Genomic DNA, 22,234 nt, shown 5'->3' with positions numbered 1-22,234 from the left:
GCCCGCTGCACCATAGTCAGGCACGCCCTGGCCACATAGGAGCCGCAAACTGAGGCCTGCAAACTTAAAGCAGCCGCCTCAAAGGACGACCTTAAGGCCGCCTCCAATCTTCTGTCTTGGGCGTCCTTTAGGGCCTTGCCACCTTCCACTGGTAACGCCGTTTTCTTAGTCACCGCAGTGATTAAAGAATCCACGGTAGGCCACAGAAAGGCCTCACGTTCACTTTCAGGCAAAGAATAGAGGCGGGACATAGCCCTAGCCACTTCAAGGCTCGCTTCCGGGACATCCCATTGAGCCGAAAATAAGGTGTGCATGGCAACATGCACGTGGAAGGTTCTAGGCGGGCGTTTCGTCCCCAGCATAATGGCAGAGCCAACAGGGGCTGAGGGAGAGACGTCCTCCGGAGAGGAAATCTTCAAAATGCCCATGGCCTGCACTAACAGGTTTGGCAAATCCTCTGAGCTAAAGATCCGCGCTGCAGAGGGGTCATCCGTTCCATCCGAGCGGGGATCCGTCTCCTCCAAGGAATCCGCAAAGGACCGTTGGGAGAACTCAGATACGCTGCCCTCATCTACATCGGAGGAGACAAAGTCCTCCAAGGCCTGGGAATCAACCCCAGGGCGTTTACCTCTGGGAACCTCAACCTCTTTACCAGACGAGGGAGCAGGGGCAGCGTTTTGCATAAGGAAGGCCTGATGCAGCAGCAAAACAAACTCGGGGGAGAAACCCCCCAGACTGTGCACTTCCGCAGCCTGGGCAACAGCCCTAGACGCACCCTCAACCGGCGCTCGCAAGAGCGGGGGAGAGACATGCTGCGCATCCAAAATGGCGTCCGGCGCGACACTCCGCGAAGGAGCCGCGCGGGAAGAGCGGCGCTTAACTTTAGCCGCTTTGGTGCCGTCGCCCAAATTAAGGGCGTTCATGGCATTAATGTCTCCAACCTCAAGGGCGGCCCAAGAAGAAGCCGTCTGAGCCGCGTGGCCGGCCAAGATGGCGGAGGCGAGGAGCGGGGGATGGGCGTTTATGGCGGGAAAAACCGCCACGCCGGATGAAGGACCGGGACATTCATCGGTCATGAAACTGTCACCCAACAAGGGCGAATCAGGCTTTAAGACCCCCGCATCCCCTCTAGAAGCGCTCAAGCGATCCGGGGAGCGACTCTTTACGCCCTCGCCCTCCGACGCCATATGCCACGTGGAGATAAATCAGGGATCCCCTGCCCGCTATAAAAAAGGTAAAAATTTACCTGCTTTCCGCTCCGAGCTGTAACGACCTGGTGTCCCAGTGAGCAGCTGCAATGAACGTTTAAATAAACGTCGAAATAAACGCCTTTAAGGACGTTCAAAATTTTTTTTTTTTTTTAACGGAGCCAGCGGGAGGGGGGAGAAAAGGAGGGACCTGGCACCACCAGGTTTGCACTTGCTCAAAAGAGCCCTCAACCCCAGGCACTCAACAAAACCTAAAAATTAGGCTTGGAGGCCTAGCCAGAGCTGCTGCTGTGTGTGACCACCACCTGCTGAGATAGAGAACATACTGGGGAGTTTCCGGCAGCACATGACCACATATAGGGAGGCAAAAGTTTGCTCTCTATCTCCACCTGCTGGTAGATGGACACAACCCACCAGTCTATGGATTGATCAGCATGATGAAATGGAATATTAGTCGTGCAGCAGAATTTTGAACAGATTGAAGAGGAGAGAGATGGCTAAGTGGGAGACCTGTGAGAACCAAGTTGCAATAGTCTAAGGGAGAGGTGATAAGAGTGTGGATGAGGGTTCTGGTAGTGTGCTCAGAAAGGAAAGGGTGAATTTTGGTGATATTATAGAGAAAGAAACGACAGGTTTTAGCAGTCTGCTGAATATGTGCAGAGAAGGAGAGAGAGGAGTCAAAGATGACCCCAAGGTTACGAGCTGATGAGACAGGAAGGATGAGAGTGTTATCCACAGAAATAAAGAATATGATGGGCACATCCCAAACAGTTACCACACAGCCTTTGAACTTATTAGTTGCTGTTAAGGAATGGGACTTGATATACCACCTTTCTGTGGTTTTTGCAACTACATTCAAAGCGGTTTACATAGTATATACAGGTACTTATTTGGAGGATTATGTCACTTGCCTGGAGTCACAAGGAGCTGTAGAGGGAATTGAACCCAGTTCCCCAGGATCAAAGTCCACTGCACTAACCACTAGGCTACTCTTCCACTATAATTGTAAACCAACTTGCTGCATTTTAGTAAAAAAGGTCCATCTGTAAGACTTGATTATTTTCATCTGCCTTTATTTGTATAACATTTGTCTTTGTTGTTTCGGATGCCTCCGTTTTTAAAATGTTTATTGTAGTGCTTTTGTTGATCTTAAATTGTATTTTAATTCTATTTATCTTTTTGGTCTGGTTGTTATTTATTGTCTTTATTATACTGTACTTGTTGGTTATTATTAATATTTCATGTTCTGTGTTCTATCATTTGCCTGAAGTGCATAAGGCAGTTTTATGAATATAAACAATAAATAAAATAAAAAGTGAATTTTACGCTTACCTGTTACATGAGGGTGAATCTGTTCAGGCTTCTCTGATTCACGATTTTCCATGAAGGGAAGATCTTCTTCTTGTTTAATGCTCAGTGAGAACACAGACGTTACAATCGGAAGACCTGTGATGAGAAAACAAACATGTCTACAAAGATTCACTGATGGCCTTATAATATTATATTAGGAAGCAGCTTTTAAGTTTCCACATCATCTCCTGTGATCTGAAAATGTAAATCCCTTTAACCACCAAACATTTACTTACTCATGCTGGAGTCATTCATGTTTTCTCTTCCCTCCAATTCATAGTGTTGTGTGAGATGTTTCTCTTCCTTTTTAATCTTGAAGATAACATCAGGATTAAGAATTGAATAGCCTGTCAATAATAGATAGAAAATTGCATTTTAAATTATATTAGTAGAAGTCCCTGGAGGTTTTATGGGCAGTGTGCCGGTGTGTGCATACAGGTGTATATTTTCATGACAAGTCTACTGAAAAGAGACAGCTACACCCTGCCACCTGATTAAGATTAGACCTTGGACAATTTCTGATATAGTCAGTGGCGTTCCTTGGTTGGCTGCCACCCAGGGCTGTTAGCTGCTGCGCACTCCCCCTCCCCCCGGGTGCAGTGTCCCCCCTGGGTGCTTTCTTCTTCCCTGCTGGGATGCTGGGAGCAGCCATGCGGCTGTCGGCTCCGCAGGTTCCTGCTCTCTCTGAACCGGAACAGGAAGTAACAGCAGAGGGAGCAGGGAACCAGCGGAGCAGACAGCCGCTCCCTGCACCCCTCCTGCAGTGTGTGCACCTGGGGAAGACCGCTCCCACTGTTCCGCCCTCGATACGCACTGGATATAGTCATTTCTGTTCAAGATCAGGGGCATTTCAGTGGCCAATGTTCTCTGTAAGCAGGCACCCTCGTGGGGAAATGAAATTTCTGCTTCCTATTAAAAAGATTCAAAAAGAGGGGAAAAAAAACCCCAAGCTCTGGGTTTTAAAGATAACTCTACCTAGAGGACATGAGAGGCAGAAAGAGAATATTTGATCTGTGACATCTGGTTACCTGCAGGTGTAATATAATTATGTACAGATCCAGGGCTTAATTTGTAGCCAAAATGGGAAGTGTGGAGCGACGGGCGAGTTAAGGGGGGCTGGGGTTAGAATCAAGTGGAGAAATGGGGCAGGATTAGGAAATACAGTGACTATTCTCTGCTCCAGAGTCACCCCTTTCCCTTCTCTTCCCTGAATCGGTGCAGAATACCCCTGGTGCTCTGGCATCTGAAAAGAAATAGTACAGCCATGTTCCAGGCTGTTCCCCCCACAAATTAATCCCTGTGCAGATCTAACATATCAAGCCTTTGCGCTGAAGTTGTGATTCTTTAGGAGTCAACAGAGATAAATCCTCTCTCCTCTATACCGTACCAGTTTTGTCAGGTTAAAGAGAGGCATATATGAAGATCTGGTTTAATACAGAGCAGCATCTTTTGCCTGACCTGCAGCAGTGGCGTCTTTCCTGTTGGATGGGAGATTATCAGAGTCAAGCCCTTAATTTTAGGGCCCTGGTATCTGGGATTTTTCCAGCCCTTATAACCTTCAGGGCTGGTGTTAGACATTCAGGGGCCCAGGGCGGAAACTAAAATTCACTTTTTACAATTGGAAAGTCTGTGGTGAAGAAACAAATGCCTTCACTGAGGTTTTAGGGCCCCCTGTAGTATGGGGGCCCAGGGCAAGTGCCCTGTTTGCGACCCTGTAACTCCAGCCCTGCATCCCTTAGACATGATATGAAGCCAATAATACTGAGGGATGCTGCTGAAAGGTTTAGGTTAAGCACTAATCTCTTAAAAGACAGGAAAACCCTAAGATGCCCTTTGGTCTGACTCAGCATGACACATCTTATGTTCTTATAAACACACAGAAAATATGCTCAAGGAATAAAAATCCTACTATATAAATGAAGAGTGACCGACGTGCCGCGCATGTCACAGATCTTTCTGTACGTTCTGTTGAAATCAGCCGGGAGCCGTCACTCGCCAAACACGGGCCGGCCCACCTGCTCCCAGAGGCGGCGGAGGAGCCCGTAGTAGCGGGGGGAGCACAGACCCTACGGCCGCCCCTCCCTCTCCGAATACAAGGCCTGCTTCACTTTCTTCCACTTGGCCCGGCACTGGGCCACATTTCGCAGGTAGCCCCGGGCCGCCAGCTCGCCACAGATGTCCCACCACAGCGCTTCATTGGGCCGGCTGGTGGAGGCCATGAGGAACCGGATGCCCCTCGAGCCGCCGATCTGGCCTAGGAGGAGGTGCACCTCCTCCAGGCTCCACCAGTGGCCTCTGGGCGTCTTCGGTGCGCCTGTGTCTTGCTCGCTGGAGGAAGAGGACTAAGCCCGGCATACTAGCGTGGGCAGCATGTTGGCCCTCCAATTTTTGCCTTTAGCTATGCAGCTATGAAGGCATGCTGTTCCTTTCAGCTGCTTGAAGCCTTTCTAGTGCCCTGCCTCTTCTGACAGAACTTCCTGTTTCTGGGCAGGACGCTACAGCGGTTTTGGGCGATTGAAAGCAGAAGCATGTCTGCAGCACTAAAGACAAAGTCGGAGGGTTGAGAGGAGCAGGTATAAAAGAGAGAACGTGGACTTGGAGGGGGGGGGAGGAGTGAGGGTTCAGGAGTGAACAGAAACAGGGAAAGGGTTCCACAGGGAGGGGTAGGGATTCAGGAGAGCAGGAAAAATTGCTGGTAGAAGGAGGGCAGAGAGAGAGCGCAATGTTTGAGAGGGACAGATGCTGGAAATAGGGGATGAAAAAAACAAGGGAGACTGTGGTCATGGAGTGGAAGGGAGAAATGGTGATCACGGAGGACAGGGGAGAGCTGGTGCCCATGGAGGGGAAGTAAAGGGAAAAGAGGAGAAAACAGGAGGAGACTGTGATCGGGAAGGGGAGAAATGGTGCCCATGGAGGGGAAGGGACCTGGAGAGAAGAGAGCCAGGAGGAGATGGTCATACACACTCACACTCTCTCTCTCAACTCACTCTCACACTCTCTCAGACAGGCGCACACACACACACACTTTCTCTCTCTCTCTCTCTCTCTCTCTGTCTCTCTCTCTCACACACAAAATATTACCTCCTGTACTTTTACAAGACAAACAGAAGCAGGGAGAAATTTATCTTCTCCTTCCTTGACTCTCTCTCTTTTTCAGACAGACGCATACACACACACTTTCTCTGTCTCTCTCTCACACACACTCTCTCTCTCTCTCTCTGAACTCACTCTCACACTCTCTCTCTCTTTCAGCAGGCACACACACACACTGTCTATCTCTCTCTCTCTCACACACACAAAATATTACAACAATAAGGGAATTACATTTCACAAATAAAATATGTTGCCTGTTTTAATGGGCTTAACGGCATGCATTAACATATAAGAATCGATAGTAACTCATCTTGAAGATTAGAAAAAAATCTTGCCCGTTTTAATGGGTTTAACGGCTTGTTAGTTAATATATAACAAATGTATTTGTAGGGAAAAGATGGCAAATAAGCGGATTTACCTTGAGAGATCAGGAAGTTGTGAATCTCCTTGATGACCTTCTTGTACAGCTCCTTCTGCCATTCTCCCAGACTGTCCCAGTCCACTTCCAAGAAATAAGCAGCCACATCACTGAATGCAACTGATGCCTGTGTAAAGATAACACAGTTTGGGTCGTTAGAAGAGATTAAGCCCTTTTGTATAATGTTTTTCTGTAGTTCAATTTCTGTCTCTTTACTGGCTGATGCTAGAAGATCTGAAACTTCGAGAATGACTTTGTCCAAACCCCATCCCCATGGGTTCTGTCCTCATCTGCAGAAGCCTAAACAATTATGATATTTCGTTAGCAAAGGTAGCAAAAATGTTTATTTTTTTCTGTCTTTTTTTTTTGTACCTGCATATATGGTAATGTGTGTGCATGAGCCAGAAAGTGGAGCACGAGGACAAAGTACAAATTCTTACCTGATCAAAAACCAAGGCAGTCATTTCTCTCCTGTTTCCCCCTGAATTGTGCAGCTGCAGGGATGGATCAGGCTGGAGATTTCCCTTTCCCCGGAAAGACAGGAGGAGGCGGATCGCATTCCTGAAGGTCTCAGTTAAAGTTCCTCCTCTCCACCTGTGCAGCTCTGGGACTGGAACTTACAGGGTTCCCAGTGCCGGGAGACAGAACTTTTCTGCTTTTCATAGGACTCTCTTTGCAGCCCTGCAGACGCTGGACCAAGCAGAGACAGTATCTGAGCATGCGCAAAGTCCTCAGCTAACGTCATACGAAGGTATTCCCCTGTTCTTAAAGTGCAGCTATACCAGATTCAGAACAGGAGACGGTATGAGCCTATCTCTATCTCATTATCCCTCGGATTAATCTAATTGGCTTCAACTTTTTGTCGTCATCCCTTCTCCTGTTTCGTTGGTATTCGAGCACCAGAATGAGGCTTGGAATAGAGTGAGAGAGGCTGTTGGAGCACTAGAATGAGGCTTGAAATAACGTAAAAGAGGTTATTGGAGCACCAGAATGAGGCTTGGAATACAGTGAGACTATTGCAGCACCAGAATAAGGCTTGGAATACAACGAGAGAGGTTATTAGAGCACCAAAATGATGCTTGGAATACAGAGAGAGAGGCTGTTGGAGCACCAGAATGAGCCTTGGAAACAGTGAGAGAGATTATTAGAGCACCAGAATGATGCTTGGAATACAGAGAGAGAGGCTATTGGAGTACCAGATTGAGGCTTGGAATACAGTGAAACAGTGGCGTTCCTAGGGTGGTTGACATCCGGGGCGGATCGCTGATGTGCCCCCCCCCCCCCCCCTGGGTGCAGCGCGACCTCCCCCCCCCCCCCCCCCCCCCCCCGGTGAAAGGACACCTCCTCCCAGCGAAAGGACACCCCCCTGGGTGCATTTTTACCTGTTGGCTTCGCTCGTTCCCCGCTCCCTCTGCCCCGGAGCAGGAAGTAACCTGTTCCGGGGCAGAGGGAGCAGAGAAAGAGTAGTTACCTGTAACAGGTGTTCTCCGAAGACAGCAGGCAATATATTCTCACAATTGGGTGACGTCACGTCGGCCCGGAGGACTTTCTAGCAAAGTCCATATGAAAATGAAAAAATGTCCCTCGTTGCCCGGGCGGATGCAGTGCGCATGCACGCGTCCGTTTTCCCGCCCGCCGCGAGGGTACATTCCTCAGTTGATTTTCAAGAAATAGAGGAATACAACTCCAAAGGGGAGGTGGGAGGGTTATGAGAATATATTGCCTGCTGTCTTCGGAGAACACCTGTTACAGGTAAGTAACTACTCTTTCTCCAAAGACAAGCAGGCCAATATTCTCACAATTGGGTATCCCTAGCCCCCAGGCTCACTCAACATAACAAAGAATGGTCAATTGGGCCTCGCAACGGCGAGGACATAAGTGAAATTGACCTGAAACAAAACACAACTAACTGAGAGTGCAGCCTGGAACAGAATAAAAATGGGCCTGGGGGGTGGAGTTGGATTCTAAACCCCAAACAGACTCTGCAGCACCGACTGCCTAAACCGACTGTCACATCGGCTATGCTGCTGAAGGCAGTAATGCGATGTGAATGTGTGGATTGAAGACCACGTCGCAGCTTTGCAAATCTCTTCTATGGTGGCTGACTTTAGATGAGCCAGTGACGCCGCCATGGCTCTAACATTATGAGCCGTGACATGGCCGTCCAAAGTCAGCCCAGCTTGGGCATAAGAGAAAGAAATGCAATCTGCTAGCCAATTAGAAATGGTGCGTTTTCCGACAGCAACTCCCCTCTTATTGGGATTAAAAGAAATAAACAGATGGGCGGACTGTCTGAAGGGGCATGTCCGCTCCACGTAACAGGCCAGTGCTCTTTTACAGTCCAAAGTGTGCAACTTGCTTTCGCCCGGGCTCATGTGAGGAGGGGGAAAAAATGTTGGCAAGACAATTGACTGGTTCAGATGGAACTCCGACACCACCTTCGGTAAAAACTTTGGGTGCGTGCGGAGAACTACTCTGTCATGATGAAAGACAAGGAAAGGTGCATGAACTACCAGGGCCTGAAGCTCACTGAGCCTACGAGCTGAAGTAACCGCCACCAAGAAAATGACCTTCAAGGTCAAGTACTTCAGATGACAGGAATCCAGTGGCTCGAAAGGAGTTGTCATCAGCTGGGTGAGAACGACGTTGAGATCCCATGGCACTGGAGGAGATTTGACAGGGGGCTTTGTCAAAAACAAACCTCTCATGAAACGCATGACTAAAGGCTGTCCAGAGATAGGCAAACCATCTAAATGTGAATGATAAGCACTGATTGCGCTAAGATGAACCTTGACCGATTTGGTTTTAAGACCAGACTCGGATAAATGCAAAAGGTACTCAAGCAAGGTCCGTGCAGGACAAGAGAAAGGATCTAGACCCTTGCTATCACACCAGACGGCAAACCTCTTCCATTTAAAAGAGTAACACTTATGTGTGGAATCTTTTCTGGAAGCAAACAAGACTCTGGAGACACCCTCAGAGAGACCAAAAGAGGCAACCTCTACGCTCTCAACATCCAGGCCGTGAGAGCTAGAAACCGGAGGTTGGGATGCAGAAGCGCCCCCTCGTTCTGAGTAATGAGGGTCGGAAAACAGTCCAATCTCCATGGCTCTTCTGAAGAAAGTTCCAGAAGAAGGGGAAACCAAATCTGAAGGGGCCAAAAGGGCGCTATCAGAATCATGGTTCCCTGGTCTTGCTTGAGTTTCAGGAGAGTCTTCCCCACTAAAGGGATGGGAGGATACGCATATAGGAGTCCTGTACCCCAAAAAAGGAGGAAGGCATCCGATGCTAGTCTGCCGTGGGCCTGAAGTCTGGAACAGAATTGAGGAACCTTGTGAGTGTCCTGGGAAGCAAAAAGATCTATCGATGGAGTGCCCCAAACTCGAAAGATCTTTTTGGCAATAGTCATGTTCAAGGACCACTCGTGAGGCTGCATAACTCTGCTGAGCCTGTCGGCCAGACTGTTGTTTACACCGGCTAGATAAGTGGCTTGGAGAAACATTCCGTTTTGACAGGCCCATAGCCACATCTGCACGGCCTCCTGACACAGAGGGCGAGATCTGGTACCCCCTTGCTTCTTGGTATAATACATTGCCACCTGATTGTCTGTCTGAATGAGAACAATTTTGTTGGATAGCCAATCTCTGAAGGCCTTCAGGGCGTTCCAGATCGCTCGCAATTCCAGGAGATTGATCTGGAGATGCCTCTCCTGAAGAGACCAAGCTCCTTGAGTGTGAAGCCCATCTACATGCGCTCCCCTACCCGAGGAGGGACGCATCCGTCGTCAGCACTTTTTGAGGCTGAGGAATTTGGAATGGGCGTCCCAAGACCAGATTGGATCAAATGGTCCACCAATTTAGGGAGTTGCGAAAATTGATGGACAGTCGGATAACATCCTCTAGATTCCCTGTGGCTTGAAACCACTGAGAAGCTAGGGTCCATTGAGCAGATCTCATGTGTAAACGTGCCATGGGTGTCACATGAACTGTGGAGGCCATGTGGCCAAGCAATCTCAACATCTGCCGAGCTGTGATCTGCTGAGACGCTTGCACTTTGGAAACCAGAGACAGAAGTCTGTCCGCTCTGGGTCCTGGAAGATAAGCACAAGCTGTCTTTGTGCACAACAGAGCTCCTATGAATTCCAATTTTTGAGCTGGAACGAGATGGGACTTGGGATAATTGATGACAAACCCCAGCATCTCTAGCACCTGAATAGTCATCCGCATGGACTGCAAAGTTTCTTGCGGAGAGGTGTTCTTCACCAGCCAATCGTCCAGATAAGGGAACACATGCACTCCCAGTCTGCGTAGTGACGCTGCCACAACTGCCAGGCACTTTGTAAACACCCTGGGTGCAGACGCCAAGCCAAAAGGCAAAACACAGTACTGAAAGTGCTGTGATCCCAGCCGAAATCAAAGATACTTCCTGTGAGCTGGAAGTATCGATATGTGAGTGTAAGCGTCCTTCAAGTCCAGAGAGCATAGCCAATCGTTTTCTTGAATCATGGGAAGAAGGGTGCCCAGGGAAAGCATCCTGAACTTTTCTCGGACCAGGAATTTGTTCAGGGCCCTTAGGTCTAGGATGGGACGCATCCCCCCTGTTTTCTTTTCCACAAGGAAGTACCTGGAATAGAATCCCAGCCCTTCTTGCCCTGGTGGTACGGGCTCGACCGCATTGGCGCTGAGAAGGGCGGAGAGTTCCTCTGCAAGTACCTGCTTGTGGTAGGAGCTGAAAGACTGAGCTCCTGGTGGGCAATTTGGAGGTTCGAAAATCAAATTGAGAGCGTACCCGAACCGGACTATTTGGAGAACCCACCGATCGGAGGTTAAGAGAGGCCACCTTTGGTGAAAAACTTTTAACCTCCCCCCGACCGGCAGATCGTTCGGCACAGGTACTTTGATTCCGGCTATGCTCTGCTGGAGCCAGTCAAAAACCCGTCCCTGGTTTTTGCTGGGGAGCTGCAGGGGCCTGCTTCGGTGCCCGCTGCTGACGAGAGCGGGCTGGGGTCGAGCCTGAACCGGCTGACGGGAACAAGAAGTGTACTTGCAGTTTCTAGAAACGTAAGGAGCACTTCTTTTTCCCTTAAAAAACTTCCTAGTAGTGGAAGTGGATGCAGAAGGCGCCCGGCGGGAGAGAGAATCCATAGCGTTGTCACGCTGGTAGAGATGATCAATCATCTCTTCTACCTTCTCTCCGAAAAGGTGATCCCCCCGGCATGGGATATCTGCTATCTTCCGCTGAGTTCGTTCCTCCAGGTTAGAGGCACGCAGCCATGAGAGCCTGCGCATCGCTATACCTTGAGCAGAGAAGCGAGATACCACATCGCAAGTGTCAAAAACGCCCCTGGACAGGAACTTGCGACACGCCTTCTGCTGCCTGATCACTTGACGAAAGGGTTCGGCTTTCTCCTGTGGGAGCGTATCTACCAAACTCTCAAGTTGCCTCACAGAGTTCTGTAAATGAATACTCGTGTAGAGTTGGTACGACTGGATCTTGGCGGCGAGCAGACCAGCCTGATATGCCTTTCTCCCAAAAGAGAACAAAGTTCCATACTCCCGTCCCGGGGGCGCCGAGGAGAAGCTCCTGGAACTCTTGGCTCTTCTGAGAGCGGAATCCACCACCGCTGAATCATGAGACAACTGAGCCCGCATGAGACTGGGTTCCCCGTGGATCCGGTATTGGGACTCAACTTTTTTGGGGACGGTTGGACAAGAAAAAGGCTTCTCCCAGTTCCTCAACATAAGTTCCTTGAGAGTCTCATGGAAAGGAACTGTGGCAGAAGATGAAGGTGGAGATGGATAGTCCAAAACCTCAAGCATTTTAGCTCTGGGCTCATCCACAATTTCCACGGGGAAGGGGATGGCCTCAGACATCTCCCGAACAAAAGATGAGAAAGACAAGCTCTCGGGAGGAGACAGCTGTCTTTGTGGCGAGGGAGTGGAATCAGATGGGATGCCTTGAGAGTCCTCACCAGAGAACTCCCCATGCACCCCATCATCATCCTCTGATGAGGTATTGTCAGATGGGGCTAAAAGCTCAGACAGAGCAGCCCAGATCTGAGCCCGTCTCGACGAAGAGGCTTGACGGCCTCTATGACGATGTCGAGAAGTTGAAGGTCCCTGAGACTCCGGAGAAGCTTCCTGCCCCGATGTCTCGGGAGAGCCAACTCGGGAAGTCAAAGACACCGGCGCCGGAGGCGGCACCGGTGAAACAGACTTCACCACAGGCTGAAGGCCTGATGCATAAACATCCGGCACCGGCAATGTTGATACCTCCGACGCCGTCGGCACCGGTGCCTCTGAAACCATCGACACCGGCACCGTCGGCACCGACAACCTCGGTGCCGTTTGCCACTGCTGCATCATTTCCATAAAAAAAGGAAAAAGGGCCTGCATACGCTCATCAAGAGTTGCTGCCGGAAGATGCTGAGGGGTCGGTTGAGGCATTGGAGGCAAAGTCTGCTGAGGTTGGGGAGTGGGGACTCGGCTGCCAGTGACCCCGCGCGTCGGTACCTCAGTAATAGAGGGGGAGCGATCCTCTCGGCACCGACGCTTCTCGGGTATCGAATGTATCGATGACCCGGAGCTCCCGGTGCCGTGACACGAAGGAGAACGATGACGGTGCCTCTTGGCCTTCGCCCGACGCCCGTCGTCGAGACTCCTCGGCACCGGAGAAGAGGACGTGGAATCCACACGTCTCTTCGGGGCCGGGTCCGATGCAGGACGGTCCCGGGGGGTCTGCAAAGCAGGAGGCGCCGAGGCGGGTGGAGACCCACTCGATGCATCACTGCTCCCAGCGTGCATTGGTCGAATGGCAGCCTGTCCCCGGTCTCCCGGTGCCGACGCTTCCTTCGACGTCGACCTCGATGACGCCGGCTTCGAAGGCGTCGTCCTCGACGGCACCGACTTCACCGGCACCGACTTCAGTGGCGCCGATTTGGACGGCGCCGACGTCGAAGCATCGGGCCCAAAAATCTTCTCCCTTTGGGCATCTCTGGACAGCAGTGTCCACTTTTTCATAGCGAGACAAAGTTTGCAGCCCTCCGAGCGGTGGTCCGGCCCAAGGCACTGTATACACCACGAGTGTGTGTCAGTGCTGGAGATGGCCCGATGACAGCGAGCACAAGGCTTGAAGCCGCTGGGCGTCTTCTATGACATATCGGGAAAAACTGTCCCTGCCAAATCAAAAGACGCGATTGTGTCGTTAAAAGAAAGGACACAAGAAAAAAAGGGAAAAAAATAAATCCCGAACGAGCGATTTAAATAAAATCGCAGGCTAAAAGAAAGGAAACTTAATAAACGAAAAAACAATACTAATAAACACTAAAGAAGGATACTTTTTTCGAAGAATCTTCACCTCTGGGCACAGCAACACGAAGACGTAGTCAATCTCCGTGTCACCTCAGACGCGGAGAAGAAAAAACTGAGGAATGTGCCCTCGCGGCGGGCGGGAAAACGGATGCGCGCATGCACACTGCATCTGCCCGCGCGACGAGGGACATTTTTTCATTTTCATATGGACTTTGCTAGAAGGTCCTCCGGGCCGACGTGACGTCACCCAATTGTGAGAATATTGGCCTGCTTGTCTTTGGAGAACGAGTGGAGCCGACAGGCGTGCGGCACCCCCCCAGTGGCGTGCACCCGGGGCAGACCGCCCCCCCCCCCCCTTGGTACGCCACTGCAGTGAGAGAGGCGGAGCACCAGAATGAGGCTTGGAATAACGTAAAAGAGGCTATTGGAGCACCAGATTGAGACTTGGAATACAGTGACAGAGGTTATTGGAGCACCAGAATGACGCTGGACTACAGAGAAAGAGGCTGTTGGAGCACCAGAATGAAGCTTAGCTAACCACTACTCACTTGCCCTGTCCTTTAACCTCACCTATTATTCTCTTACCCTTATTTGTTCTGTCTGTTTACCTGTCTTACCTAGATTGTAAGCTCTTTGAGCAGGGACTGTCTTTTTAGTGTTTGGTGTACAGCGCTGCGTATGCCTTGTAGCACTATAGAAATGTTAAATAGTAGTAGTAGCACCAGAATGAGGCTTGGAATAGAGTGAGAGAGGTTATTGGAGCACCAGAATGACGCTTGGAATACAGAGGGATAGGCTGGTTGAGCACCAGAATGACGCTTGGAATACAGTGAGAGAGACTATTGCAGCACCAGAGGAATACAGTGAGAGAGGCTACTGAAGCACCAGAATAAGGCTTGGAATACGGTGAGAGAGGTTATTGGAGCACCAGAATGAGGCTTGGAATAGAGTGAGATAGGTTATTGGAGCACCAGAATGAGGCTTGGAATACAGTGAGAGAGGTTATTTAACATAGGCAACCGAGACCCCTCGGGCCTAAAGGTTTTCAGATATTTACAATAATCACACAATAATAACACGACACATGGTATTTTCTTTACATGGCACAATTTGGCCGCAGCTTTATTTAGATACAAAACATCTTAACCCTAGGTATACCCAACCGATCCAGCCTCAGGCTCAATATCCAACCCAGTCCGCCGTCATAGCAAGACTGACCAATCGTAAACAGAGCTCCCCGCCGCACAGCAAGGGATCTCAACCGTAAGCGCAGCTATCCCAGCTGCCTAGCTTACATCATCAGGCTTGGGTACCCCGCCAAAGCTGCGACAAAGATATATACAGGTACAATTCACAATAAACTGGGGTTGGGGGGGGGTGCATGCTGGTGCCCGGATGCCTGAAGAGGTCGTCCGGGCACCGCCCAGGGGCTTATAACCCCTTTTTGTCTCCCACCCCCTTACCAGCGGGGTGCCCTTGGGAGGCAGGAACATGCCCGCCCCGCCTCGCTCACACCCCGCTGGTACCGGTGCACATGCCCATCGGGGCACGGTGCCTTGTTATAGGCGGCTCCGTGCACCCGTAGGGGCACTGCGCCTAGCTTTAACATAGGCAACCGAGACCCCTCGGGCCTAAAGGTTTTCAGATATTTACAATAATCACACAATAATAACACGACACATGGTATTTTCTTTACATGGCACAATTTGGCCGCAGCTTTATTTAGATACAAAACATCTTAACCCTAGGTATACCCAAGCCGATCCAGCCTCATGCTCAATATCCAACCCAGTCCGCCGTCATAGCAAGACTGACCAATCGTAAACAGAGCTCCCTGCCACACAGCAAGGGATCTCAACCGTAAGCGCAGCTATCCCAGCTGCCTAGCTTACATCATCAGGCTTGGGTACCCCGCCACCAGCCCGGGGTAGCAAAGCTTGCCCCGGGCCCCCCACCAACAGCTGCGGCCTGTTGTGCCAAATAGCAGGGTCTAACACATTATGCGACACGTTATTAAATAGGTCATTTCCACTCGCAGCTCAGATGGTCCCATCTCTTCAAATGACCCTGGGCAGATCCCTTCTGCCCTATCGTGCATCACCTGCTGTCTATCCACGGCCGTACACCCCAGTGGCGAATTGCCGATTCACTTTCTTTCCGGGCCTGCCGGCGCTGGATTATTGGGATTCAAGGATAGCCCTGGGCCCCTTTTGCCCCTCGACCCCCATCACGTGTGCTCTTGCGCCTTCGCCTTCAGTGTCCAGGTCCGAGTGTGAGCCGTGTGGTCCGAGAGTGGCCCATATGTTACGGGGTGTCCAAATCACCCTGCAATATAAAAGTGGTTGGCAGACGGTCATAAGTATATAAGTAATGCCAAATTGGGAAAAGACCAAGAGGCCATTAGGCTCGGCATCCTGTCCACTACGGCGGCCAATCCTGCCATGTGATACCGAGTGTCCAACATCTCACCCTGCAATACAAAGTAGAGGTTGGTAGACAGCATAAGTACATAATTAATGCCACACTGGGAAAAGGGGGGGGAGCATCGTACCCGGTATCTTCCCCACGACGGCGGCCAATCCCGCCATGTGTTACCGCGTGTCCAACAATTCAACCTGCAATATAAGATAATGGTTGGTAGACAGTCATAAGACATAAGTAATGCCACACTGGGAAAAGACTGAGGGGCCATCGAGCCCGGTATCCTGTCCAGCATCTAGTCCTGCAATATAAGATAGTGGTTGGTAGATCGCCCTAAGACGTAAGTAATGCCACACTGGGAAAAGACCAAGGGTCCATCATTGAGCCCAGCATCCGCCAAGGGCACCTGGCAAGCTTCCCAGACGCACCAACACTCCGTCATGCCATCTCTGGCACTGTGGGTCCTCCCAAGTTCATACAGCCGTGACCCATGGACTAGTCCTCTAGTCAAACCGTCTGACCCCCTTTTTTTTTTTAACTCTGCCAAGCTATCCGCCTTCGAGTTTCCTTCGCCGAATTCCATAGTTTAATTATGCGTTGTGAGAGATTTTATTTTTATTATTTATTTATTTTGCTTGTTTACATTTACTACCCCGTGGTTAGATGTGACAGGCGCTTCACATCCACCTGTTCCACTCCGCTTAATATTTTATACGTCTCTAATCTATCTTGCCCTGAAGCGATCAGAATACAATACTCCAGGTTCCTATCCTCCTGTGAAATGGGCCCCACGACCATTATCTGGAAGAATACAAGGATGAGACGTTTCTCATGATGGGACGTCCCTGGACATATCTCCCAACTGATGCCGCTGGCTGCATCGGTACCTAACTGCAGGGCTGTACGAAATGTCATTAGTTAAAGGGGTGTCTGACTATCTAGGAACATGTCCTACGCCCGGAGGTCGTTCTCAGTGGACTTAGTCACCCTGACATAGTGGGAAGGCTTTCGAACAACTCTGCCCCGGGGTGTATAACCTACGCTTGAATGTTTAGCCCGTGCTGATCGCCCTGTCATTAAAGTTAGCGACTAATGATTGCCTGTCTCGCCTTGCTACCTTTACCATATCCAAGCCCCTGTCCTGAATGCTTTGCTTGGTTGCCGACTAATGCTTGCCTTTCTCGCCTTGTTACATGCTCTCAACCACACACCTGCTATTAGCGTTTATGCCTATGAGATTTGTCGCTGATGAGCCTAACACCATGTCACGGGCATACCACTCCATGCACAAGCATTGCTGTCGTGCGTATGTGCTCTCCGCTTTGTGTTTTGCTAGGGACATACTGCATGACTCTGCTAAAGGGGGGAACGGTTTAGTGCGTACTGGAATGCTTCATAGACAGTGAATGCTATACGTACTCGCCGGGGCTCAGGGCGGCAATGTGCTGACACATTCACACCCGGCGCATGACGCCTAGCGACCCCTGGACATGCACGTATCATGCTCGAAGTAAACCCCACAAAGCCCAGACATCGTCCTGGTGCACTAACGGTAATTGTCAGGTCGACTCGATCCTGCCTTGGCTATGAGGGATCCCTGCCCATCGCCTCGGGAGGGATCCCTGCCCTACTTGCCCTGGAAACTGCTCCGCCATGACTCAAGGGGCGAGCCGTACTAATCCTGCTTTGGGTGGGGGGGGGGGGGGTTGTTCCCCAGAGTCCCCTAATGTTTAAGATCTGCTACCTATGGGCCTGTATCGACCAGGGTCATTTTGTAGAAAATTCGTATGGAGGACACACTGATCCCTGTGAAAAGGCTGATTAGGGAAAAAAGGCTCGCCACCTACCTTAGTTTCACTACCTTATCTGTTTGTGTCCGAGCCTCCTGGCGCATGCGCATACCTGATGTGGTCTCCCTGCGCCGACAACCCCTTTGGGCCGAAAGGGCCTGCTCTCTGTTCTAGATTCTGCTTCAAACCAGATTGACTTGCCCGGATGCTGCGGATGCGCCGCGCTGCTGGCCGAGCTGATGTGGCTCGGAGCTCCCGAGTCTGCGGCTGGTTGCTCTCACACTCAGTGCCAACCGTGCCTGGCTCTTGTGATGATGTGTCCTGTTTGCCGACCTTCCGCTCTATTCTGTATTCTTAGCCTTTGTCTGCTTGTCCCGGTCGCTGACACTGGTCTCTTAGTTGGTTGAGGTGATCTCTCTGAAGGATGGACTGAAAAGATAGACTAACGAAATGATCATTACTCATTTGTCTGGATGACATTCATGCATTGAAGCGGCTGGGCCCCACTATTGAAATGTCTATGTATCACTATCATTTATCGATATACATATCTATACCTATACATATACTCATACCAATATACGTATATACAAACACCTATACTTGCCATATATGTTGCCATCAGCATGATTGTGCTGCCATCCGAACCTGCTTTTAAATTGAAAGAGAGAACGATATGATTAAAACAATCTAATTTACATCCCACAATTTCGCTTTTCTTCCGTGCACTTCTCATAGCTATGTTACGCTACGAATTGCTGTGGCTGTTGGGGACATCTCTTTAAGAGGCAATGGTAAATGCTATGCTGCTGTCAGCTGGTGCCGGTGGGAACCTCTCTTTAAAAGGCAAATCTACCTGCTGTCTTAGCTGCGGGGTTGAGGTTTCCTTCCTTTTGGTTGAGAGAAAGGTTATTGGTTGCCATCCGCTGAGCATTTACGGAGCTGTTACTGGCTGGCCTCCAATCGACCATCCACAAATCACAGGGAGCTACTCTTGACTTCTAATTTCATTTGGTAGCAGCCGATGACTGCCCTGTCCAGAATATCTTCATCCTAGTCTTCTCTTACCCTGCTCAAAGGCTGGAATACTTTACGTTTCCATCCCGGACTCTGTAATTATAAGAAAAAGGCCCCATCTAAGGACTTAGCACCCGAAGGCTGGCATACCTTTAATTTCCATCCGTAACATTTATTAATACTTTCTTAGTAAGTACTCTGTAAATTTAAGAAACAGGCTCATTCTAAGGTATTATTCACTCAAGTCAACTGCATCCTCAAGATCCCTGCCTTCATAGCACTGGGCACGTGGACTCGTTTTTTTTTTTTTTTTGCCACATACCGCCTTTTAAATTATGAAAGACAGAGAGAAATGAGATGTCAGCAGGTTTGATTGCTATCAGAAATTTCCCTGTTCTCCTGTGCAAGTCTCGTATCTATAATCAACTGCGATTTGCTGGTCACTGGTGAGAACATCTGCTTAAAAAGCCACACGTTGTCTATAATTAGGGCTCGTATTCCCCCCCCCCTTGTCGTGGCCTACCGCGATGGCCGCTATTGTCTATCAAGAGCCTGGATGCCATTCGATTCATGCCCACTCAAATATGGCTGCCCTGAATGAAACCCATAGCTCCTTGTCTAACCACCCCAAGATGGCCGCCGCTTGTGAGCCCTGTCCACGATGTCTGCCCCATGTACTTCCCTTTACTCCCGTGAGCTCACTAGTGGGACAGCCCCATTGCTTACATGGGGGACTAACCTCTGATCGCTCCTAAGGTCTGTGTCCTGAAAATGGCGGACACAGATCCCGGTCAAGTATACACATGACGTATCACACGTGAGCTTAAATTGTTGTGCAGACTATATGGATCATGTAGGTCTCTTTCTGCTGTCATCTACTATGTTGCTATGTTTGTTTGCTTTATTTTGAGTGAATGGTGATGACAGCCGCATGGGGAGTGGAAACAGAGATCTACCCTATTGGCTTCCTTGCATACAGTGGACTAGAATAGGCTCGCTTCCACTGTTGTCGATTAAACCTCCTTGCAACAGCTCATGGGTTTTTTTGATTTGTTTTGAGTGAATATCAATGATGGCTGCGTGGGGGAGTGGAAACAGAGATTCTCCGAGGACAAGCAGGCTGCTTGTTCTCACTGATGGGTGATGTCCACGGCAGCCCCTCCAATCGGAACTTTACTAGCAAAGGCCTTTGCTAGTCCTCACGCGCCCATGCGCACCGCGCATGCGCGGCCGTCTTCCCGCCCGAACCGGCTCGTGTTCGTCAGTCTTCTTTTGTCCGCGCTCGGTACGGTCGTGTTTGCGCCGTTCGCGCCCCTTAAGTTGACCCTCGCGCATCTTTTTGACTTTCGCTTCAAAAAAAAAAAAAGGGATTTTGGAGAAGAGCCTTTCGGTCTTTTTCCCCTTCCCATATGTCCAGTTTTTTGCCCTGTTAAGTTTTCTTTCGTTTTCGGGGTAGGCCCTTTTGAGGCCTCGGGTCGAGTTTTTTCTCCCCCTCTTTTTGGTGCCTTACCGCAATTACGAGTTTTGATTTCGCCGGCGTGATTTTTCCGCCCATGTCATCGAAGTCTCCCAGCGGCTTCAAGAAGTGCACCCAGTGCGCCCGGGTAATCTTGCTCACTGATAGGCACGCGTCGTGTCTTCAGTGTCTGGGGGCTGGGCACCGCCCGCAGGCCTGTAGTCTTTGCGCCCTTTTACAAAAAAGGACTCAGGTAGCGAGATTGGCCCAGTGGAACGTGTTGTTCTCAGGCTCTTTGTCGGCATCTGCACCGGGAGTATCGAGTGCGTCGACAGCGCCAGCGCGCTCGCTCTCTTCTGCAGTGTGCGCCTCAGCAAGGCCCCTCGGCTCCCCAGCAAAAGCAAGGGGCGAGCTTTTGACTGGCTCCAGCAGAGCATAGCCGACATCAACGTGTCAGTGCCGGGCGACCTGCCGGTCGGGGGGAGGTTGAAAGTTTTTCACCAAAGGTGGCCTCTCATAACCTCCGACCAGTGGGTTCTCCAAATAGTCTGGCAAGGATACACCCTCAATTTGGCCTCCAAACCTCCAAATTGCCCACCGGGAGCTCAGTCTTACAGCTTCCAGCACAAGCAGGTACTTGCAGAGGAACTCTCCGCCCTTCTCAGCGCCAATGCGGTCGAGCCCGTGCCATCCGGGCAAGAAGGGCTGGGATTCTATTCCAGGTACTTCCTTGTGGAAAAGAAAACAGGGGGGATGCGTCCCATCCTAGACCTAAGGGCCCTGAACAAATATCTGGTCAAGGAAAAGTTCAGGATGCTTTCCCTGGGCACCCTTCTCCCCATGATTCAGGAAAACGATTGGCTATGCTCTCTGGACTTGAAGGACGCCTACACGCACATCCCGATACTGCCAGCTCACAGACAGTATCTGCGATTTCAGCTGGGCACACGTCACTTCCAGTACTGTGTGCTACCCTTTGGGCTCGCCTCTGCGCCCAGAGTGTTCACTAAGTGCTTGGCTGTAGTAGCAGTAGCGCTTCGCAGGCTGGGAGTACACGTGTTCCCCTATCTCGACGATTGGCTGGTGAAGAACACATCCGAGGCAGGAGCTCTACAGTCCATGCAGATGACTATTCGCCTCCTGGAGCTACTGGGGTTTGTGATAAATTACCCAAAGTCCCATCTTCTCCCAGTACAGAGACTTGAATTCATAGGAGCTCTGCTGGATTCTCGGACGGCTCGTGCCTATCTCCCAGAGGCGAGAGCCAACAACTTGTTGTCCCTCGTCTCGCGGGTGCGAGCATCCCAGCAGATCACAGCTCGGCAGATGTTGAGATTGCTGGGCCACATGGCCTCCACAGTTCATGTGACTCCCATGGCCCGCCTTCACATGCGATCTGCTCAATGGACCCTAGCTTCCCAGTGGTTTCAGGCTGCTGGGGTCTAGAAGACGTGATCCACCTATCCACAAGTTTTCTCAAATCCCTATATTGGTGGACGATTTGGTCCAATTTGACTCTGGGACGTCCTTTCCAAATTCCTCAGCCATAAAAAGTGCTGACTACGGATGCGTCTCTCCTGGGGTGGGGAGCTCATGTCGATGGGCTTCACACCCAGGGAAGTTGGTCCCTCCAGGAACGTGATCTGCAGATCAATCTCCTGGAGTTACGAGCGGTCTGGAACGCTCTGAAGGCTTTCAGAGATCGGCTGTCCCACCAAATTATCCAAATTCAGACAGACAACCAGGTTGCCATGTATTACATCAACAAGCAGGGGGGCACCGGATCTCGCTCCCTGTGTCAGGAAGCCGTCAGCATGTGGCTCTGGGCTCGCCGTCACGGCATGGTGCTCCAAGCCACTTATCTGGCAGGCGTAAACAACAGTCTGGCCGACAGGTTGAGCAGGATCATGCAACCTCACGAGTGGTCGCTCAATTCCCGTGTAGTGCGACAGATCTTCCAGGTGTGGGGCACCCCCTTGGTAGATCTCTTTGCATCTCGAGCCAACCACAAAGTCCCTCAGTTCTGTTCCAGGCTTCAGGCCCACGGCAGACTGGCATCGGATGCCTTCCTCCTGGACTGGGGGGAAGGTCTGCTGTATGCTTATCCTCCCATATCTCTGGTCGGGAAGACTTTGTTGAAACTCAAGCAAGACTGAGGCACCATGATTCTG

At 50.5% G+C, this 22,234-nt stretch overlaps 1 protein-coding gene across 1 annotated transcript in view; it reads right to left on the bottom strand.

Annotated features, from left to right (window-relative positions):
- The window catches only part of LOC115464549, a 371,428-nt gene that overhangs the window by 112,093 nt on the left and 237,101 nt on the right, over positions 1 to 22,234 (bottom strand). Inside the window, 1 exon segment of the mRNA XM_030194915.1 lies at positions 6,510 to 6,685. Coding sequence (XP_030050775.1) covers positions 6,510 to 6,685 — 176 coding nt within the window.

Source organism: Microcaecilia unicolor, chromosome 3, assembly GCF_901765095.1.
Source record: "Microcaecilia unicolor chromosome 3, aMicUni1.1, whole genome shotgun sequence".
Classification (NCBI taxonomy): domain Eukaryota; kingdom Metazoa; phylum Chordata; class Amphibia; order Gymnophiona; family Siphonopidae; genus Microcaecilia; species Microcaecilia unicolor.
This window is presented reverse-complemented; position numbering and strand designations above follow the sequence as displayed.